This window comes from Manacus vitellinus, unplaced genomic scaffold (genome assembly GCF_001715985.3).
Source record: "Manacus vitellinus isolate BGI_N305 unplaced genomic scaffold, ASM171598v3 scaffold_19_pilon, whole genome shotgun sequence".
Classification (NCBI taxonomy): Eukaryota; Metazoa; Chordata; class Aves; order Passeriformes; family Pipridae; genus Manacus; species Manacus vitellinus.
Window position 1 is genome coordinate 10,572,035 of NW_021939395.1, and position 6,949 is coordinate 10,578,983.

Here is a 6,949-nt window from a genome sequence, read left to right on the forward strand (position 1 = left end):
GTGAGCCCGGCCCGGCTCCAGCTCTGCACCCTGTGTCCCAGCAAAGCCTGCTCGGGAGCAGGCTGCTGCACCCCAGGCATCACAACACCTTCTCATCCCATGTAACTATGGCTATGGTAAAATTGGCTTCCATCATTTTCAGTCCTCGCTCATCTGTCATTGCTAAGAAGGGCTCAAGAGCATAGGAAAAAAAAAAAAGCCCTGTTCTTATCTGGTGTAGCAAAGATTTACTGGAAGTAAATCCTAATTCAAGTGTAAATCTACTTCCATTAAGCAATTCTCTTCATAATATTGCTGGGATTAGAGAGTTTTATGACTTTTTAAAGACACTACACAAATATCCGCAACATAATTTCATCTAGTTTATACCACCAATTATTAAGGAATGATAAATTCAGCATTATGTATTCTAATGGGTAAGAAAGACTTAAAATGAGACACTGTCACAGGATTATAATTTAGAATAGGCTTTATGAAATTTTCCCCCGTAAAAACCAAAATACAACCGAGACATCATATTGACAACTGCAGTTCTCATTTAAAAAAAAAAATAAATTGCTGTACATGAAGTTATTCTCTTCTCGAAGCTGCTAACGCAGGGTATTGGTTTGCTGCTGCTTTGCTCTCTGCTTGCCCCCGGCAGGATTTCTGCCCCTGGGCTGCCACACAACATCAGATGGAAAACGGCTTCCAAGTAACTTAGGCGTGGAGCCGTAAGATTGTTTTAAAGCCTTCTGCCTCATCTTCTGCCCCCCTGCCTTCATAGTGTATAGAGTATTACAGGTGAAAGGCAATAGTGCAAGTGAGCCTTGTAAGCATCGTGTCCACGGGGACACAGAGGGCCCTTTCCCGGTGCCTCCATCTGCGCACCCGCTCCGGGATCTCCGTTCAGTGCCAAGCTCGGGAGCGCTGCAGGCTGTGTATGGATTTTCTGAACTTGCTGAATGTCTAGCCCAAGCCTTGCAGAGGTTTTTTATTTTTTTTGCATAGAGATTTATAGGAGCCCCTTGTACTACCTGCCCCGTCTGCTCTCCCTGTCGGTCTGGGTGAGGCCGGAGGGCTGCGGGTGAGCCCGGCCCGGCTCCAGCTCTGCACCCTGTGTCCCAGCAAAGCCTGCTCGGGAGCAGGCTGCTGCACCCCAGGCATCACAACACCTTCTCATCCCATGTAACTATGGCTATGGTAAAATTGGCTTCCATCATTTTCAGTCCTCGCTCATCTGTCATTGCTAAGAAGGGCTCAAGAGCATAGGAAAAAAAAAAAAGCCCTGTTCTTATCTGGTGTAGCAAAGATTTACTGGAAGTAAATCCTAATTCAAGTGTAAATCTACTTCCATTAAGCAATTCTCTTCATAATATTGCTGGGATTAGAGAGTTTTATGACTTTTTAAAGACACTACACAAATATCCGCAACATAATTTCATCTAGTTTATACCACCAATTATTAAGGAATGATAAATTCAGCATTATGTATTCTAATGGGTAAGAAAGACTTAAAATGAGACACTGTCACAGGATTATAATTTAGAATAGGCTTTATGAAACAAACATGAGAGTGTGCTGCAACTTTTCCAGAATGGTTAAAATCATACTGCCCTGAAAAAGTCTCAAAACAGTGTCTATAACATTGGCATTGAGTTCAGAAAACTATGTATGATTTTTTTTTCCTTTTTTTTTAATATGAGATAGATCAAGCTTAAAACTCTAAACAGCAGTAGGTAGAAAAAGTTTAAAATTTTAAATATTTATATAACTAGAGAAATTACTTCTATTCATTTTAAAAGCCAATATTATACATAAAACTAGTCAATAATTTTTCTAGACCTTTACTGTTCTCTTCATTGTCCATTCATTAACTTGGTAAATATCATAAGCAGTTGGTGCCCTTGAAAACACATTGTTAAAATAAAGATAAAATCAAAGGGAAAAGGTTTTGCTCGTATACTGTATTGGGAGAGTATGCTAAATGCTCGTTATTAGGACATGAGTTTGCTTCCCAGATAGATTTCAGCCGAGCATCATAAACATTTTCCAGCATCCCATTTTGTACTCATAGCTAATTTAAGGATAATTTTTTTCTTTCTTTTCTTTTAAATAAATGTCCAAGCAAACATTTCCGATGAGCCGACTTGGCTCCCGTATTTCATAAATAATCCAACAAACCTAAAAAGGACAATTTAATTACACGCTAAGATTAAGTGTTCCACGTACAGTACAACATTTACTGCAAAGGCAACTGCAAAGGCAACATTTTTAACCTCTTTTTGCTTCGGACCCTCAAGAAGCGTCGTTTGTCGTCTCCGATTTGCAGGTTGGGGTTGGGTCCCGCTTCGTTTTGGTGCCCGGCGAGTGCCCCCCACTACCGCCGCCACCGCTCCACGTTCCCTATGTAGTCAGTGCTGGAGCTGTTCTCTCCCTGCTCCCTCAGGTGTGCCTGCTTTGCCCGCAGGATCTTCCGCTGCTCCTGGCGTTTCCGCCGCGCCTCCTGGTGCTCCTTCTGCCTCATGTACTGGTACCGCTGCAAAAACAGGTCTTTTGCATAATCGTACAATTCCATGTCTAAAAAATTGAGGGCCTCGATGCGCTGCTGAGTCTGCTTGTCTATCTCCACGCTGGAGGCCCTTGTGCTATTGTACTGCGTGAACGGCGAGATGAAGTTCATGTTGAAAGTCTTCTCAAAGAGATACTGAGTCTTGCGCTGGAATTCGGTCAGCCCGAAGAAGGCCATGCGCTTCAGGTTCTCCTTGGCACTGTCCAGCAGAACCTTATTTCTCTGCTCCTCAGGCATGACTGACAGATTGTAGCATCCCACCAGGCTGAGGTCGGAGAGCATGCGGACCTGGCGGTTGTTGGCCAGGTTGTAGGGGCAATCCATGAACTCCTGCAGGGAACAGCCCGACCAGTCGTCCCCCGTGTAGCAGCTGGGCAGCTCCTCGGTGGTCGGGGACCGGCCATCACAGACATGCAGGGACGCCTTCCACGTCGCTCCTCGCTGGACGTGCCGCCATTCGCTCAGGTATCGGGAGACGGGGTCACGCAGGATGGTGATATAGTAGAAATTCCTGCCAGGGGGAAAGGAAAACAGAGTGTTTAGTCCCGTGTGTCTCCAGCACACAGCGAATTAACGTTCAAAATCAATAGGAACCCAGAGATGCACTTAAGAGGCTTTCCGGAGCCCTGCCGCAGAGTGCTCCTCCGTGCGCTCACCTCTGCAGGGTGAAGGATGGCTGAACAAATTCCTGGGGGGAGTGGGAAGGTTGTTATGTACCTGCACACACACAGCTAACTCTGTTTAACAGGTGTTGCCTCTACAAAGGTGAGGGGAACCCAAAATTTCCCTCTGTGCTGGGCTGCCCGTGTGGCAACATGCTCCTGCTGGTGTCCCAGTTGATGCTCTCCCCAGACCTTGGAGAATAATCAAAGTATCTCCCAGGATGTAAGCCCCAACCCAAGCAGGACACAGGTAGCTCTGGCTCTTTTAATACAGGACTGCAACGATGAGAGAGGAGAGCTAAGTGACTAACAGGAAAATAAAGGATGCATTGCAGCATTTTGTAAGAGAAAAGGTTTCCAAGGGAGGTGCTGGCTTTGGTTTGGAGCAACAGGATGGTGGCACATGCAGGGCACGTGCTGCCTCAGGGAACCCATCAGCTGGAAAAGTTGCAAGTTCAACCATAGGTATAGCATTAAGAGCTCACTCTGGGTTACATATTAATATCCACCATCAAACACCATGTTGTCCACTGTCACAGCCTAAAGTCATGCAAAGGACATGCTTTTTGCACCTTCACTAACACGACCATGGCCTCAGCAATGGTGCTGGAGGAACACTGCCAGGATACCAGCTACCTGCTTAAGTAAATAGAATTAAAGTAGCTCAATAAGCAAATTGTCCTGCCAGGGAAGGCCACTCCTCCAGTACAAGGACACTGAGGAGTGCGTGCCCAGGAGCCCTGAGCCCTTGGGGTGTGATTGTCGTGTCCTTGGTGCCGTGTAAGGAGAAGAAGGATATTCATTTGCTTTCCCAAGTGGCATCATGACTGGCCATCCCTCAGTCAACCTTTTGTTCCCTATCGCTTCCTTCAGCAGAAAAGCCACTAGATGTCAATGTTTTACAGAAAATTGTCTCTGGGTGGACTAAAAAATGAATCGCAAGCACAAAAAGGATCCAAAAGCACAGGGGAAAGGAAAGCTGGAGAGTCACCATTCCTCTTCCTACTTAGAACATCCACACTCATAAATAATTGAGTAAGTAGAAAATACAATAAACATGCAAAACCAAATAAAGCCAAGCAGCCCAGTTCAGCATCAGTGGCTGGAAACAACAGCACCTCATACTCGGAGCCAGGACATCACAATTGGCACCATCACCATCCCCAGCCTCATCCAAGTGCTGCTGTCACCCCTCCTGCCTCTGAGGGATTTGGCCACAGATTCACAGAACAAAAGGAGCCAAAACCCTGGCATGACCCCAAGGAAAGTCCTTTTCCCCAAGAGTGCCATTCAATGATTTCACTAAGAGTCGGAGGTAACAGGAAGCAAGAACAAAGCTCACTTTCATGAGTGAGACCTCTACAAGACCTCTGTCTTACCTCAGCAGGTCTCTGGTAGCATTGGAGAACCGACCTGCCAAAGGAAAAGGGCTTTCCTTGAGCACCATCACCTCAACCAGTCACTCCCACAAGCAGGAGCTGTCCCTGGTCATGCTTGTGCCACAGGCTCCTTTGGTGCAGCAGTGACACAGCCTTGTCAGGGTCCCCAACATGAGAAATGGGGGATCTCTGGGGCCAACTCAATCCCCTTCTTTAAATTCTGTCAGGACTTCTCACCCTTGGATCTAGTTTATTGGGATACTGCACTAAAATAACAACCCAACCATATAGCACTAACCTCTGCACTAACTATAGCAACTAATATTCAGCAACAAACATCTGATGACTGAGGAGGCAAAAGCAAAGCCCTGCTTACCCCAGAGCTCCTTGCATGAGCTGACCCATCAGCAGTTCAGCGAGGCTGGGAGGAGAGTGGGGTGCAGGCACAGGGGTGCTGCCAGCTGAGGGAGAGGGCCAACCAAGCCATATGCTCTAAGGTCATCACAGAAATCAATGGGAAGTTAATGCAAAAAGGGAAACAAATCCTGAGCCAAGATCGATCCAGCAAGCATTTTATTATAGTTCAAACCCTTCAGCCACTCTCCCTTTGTGCCCTTTGGTCACAGGCGGCGATGACAAAGCATCTCCCTTGGCTGCTGTTGTAAAAACAAAAGAATGAATAAAAACTTGTGTGTTGGTGGAAGAGGCTGTGTCGTAAGGAATCACCGTCAGCCTGGGTGGCCGGCAGCCTCATCCCTCTGGATATCTCCATCAGCACCTGTCAGGGAGAAACGCTGCAGTCCAGGGAGACCAGGAGATGAGGCTGAGTAAAGATGCTCACTGGACTCTGCAGTGAGCCTGAAGGTGTCTGGTTGTCCCTCAGCACCCTGTGCTTGGGGATGCCAGGCCATTGGCAGGGCTACTTATGGGATGCCCCAGATGGAGCCCATGTCCTACCTGGCCTGAGCACCAGCTCCTTGCAAACATGCTCATTGCTGTTATTTATTCCATGTTGTTACTTCCCAGCTGAATCCTGCTTTCAAGAAATGACTTAGAGAGAGATGCTTTGTCAGCTGCTGGGCCAATCTCAGCTACATTGTGCATTTCCCCCCTTCTTAAGTCTGCCTATTAAAATTCTACTGAAAAAGGAGCTGACCCTTCTGGGAACACCAGCTTTTGGGTTTGCCCCAAGCCATTTCCTCCAAGTTAGGAATCATGGCAGCTCCAAGAAAGCAGCCGTGCTGCTCTGCATTCATCTGAACTGAGCTTCAAAAAGTCACAAAAGCTTTAATGCATCGTCAAGTCAGAGCCGTGCCAGAGATGGAATCGTCCATCAGCACTCTGAGCATCATTCTGCTGCAACGGGGAGGAAGACTCAAAGCTTTGCAATTATTTTTAGCTCTGTATGTAACAGCTTGTTCTTTCTGTCGTCTTAACAAGGGGGTGTTGAGTTCCTGCCCATTCCATGAAGTTTGTGCTTCAGAGCCCGAGACAACATGTTTGCAGGTAGAGCTCAAACTACTGTGAATCATCCCTCCAACTTAGAGTTGCACTCACCAGAAAAACAGCTTTTCTGTCAAAGTTGAGCTGGGTGCCCATGAAGCAGAAAACAAAAGGAGCTCCAGGGCAACTCACAAAGTAGGTTGACCCTGAAGGCATCAGGAATGTGAGATGGTGTGACAGTCATTTGTTTCTGGTATGTCCCTGAGCTACCAGGTGACTATTCCCCTTTCCCCACCTCTGCCAAACACAGGGGAAGAATGAAAATCTGTTTTTCCAAGCGAGTGATTTTTTTTTTTAATGAATCCTTGTATAGAACTTCTAATTGCATCATTAAAGAAAAAAAATTGAAGTCCAAGTGAGGAGGTGTGAAACCCCAGGGGATGACAGCACTGAGTAAAGCCAGAGATTTCAGAGCCTGAAGAAGCTGCCAGGGAAGGGATACCCAGGTACCCACACCACAGTGCTCAAGGGGCTCTTCACCTGCAGAGCTGCTCTGCTGAAAAGAGGGAAGGAGGAGGTGACTCTGCTTAAGCATCCAATGGGTCAGAATCTCCTGAAGTCAGGGTACACCTCATCCCAACCCCACTGCCCTGGCTGTTTAATTGCTTGTTGAGGTTGAGGGAGGCTGAAGGTCAGACGCTGGCAGCTGCCATGCCTTCAGCCTGGAAACCCGAGCCTGGCTTGATGGAGCTATGAGGTAAGGGGCTGGAGAGGGGAGCTGAAAGCTGAACATCCACTCACCATTACATCCATTAGCAAATGGATCAGTAGGTGAGGGACTGAGTGACCTTTTCCCATTTCTGCTCAGAAATGAGGCTATGGCAAGAAGGGCTTTGTAGGCTACAGGGGGTGAG

The 6,949-nt window shown here is 47.0% G+C and overlaps 1 protein-coding gene across 1 annotated transcript; it reads right to left on the bottom strand.

Moving 5' to 3' along the window:
* Window positions 1-1,493: 1,493 nt before the first annotated feature.
* On the bottom strand, window positions 1,494-3,122 carry HS6ST2 (heparan sulfate 6-O-sulfotransferase 2; the record flags this gene model as incomplete). The annotated part of the gene is given in 2 exon segments (XM_008930763.3): window positions 1,494-3,070; window positions 3,072-3,122. Coding segments are annotated over 2 exon segments (762 nt in total), but the record flags the coding sequence as incomplete, so codon positions are not given.
* Between the last annotated feature and the right edge of the window lie 3,827 nt (window positions 3,123-6,949).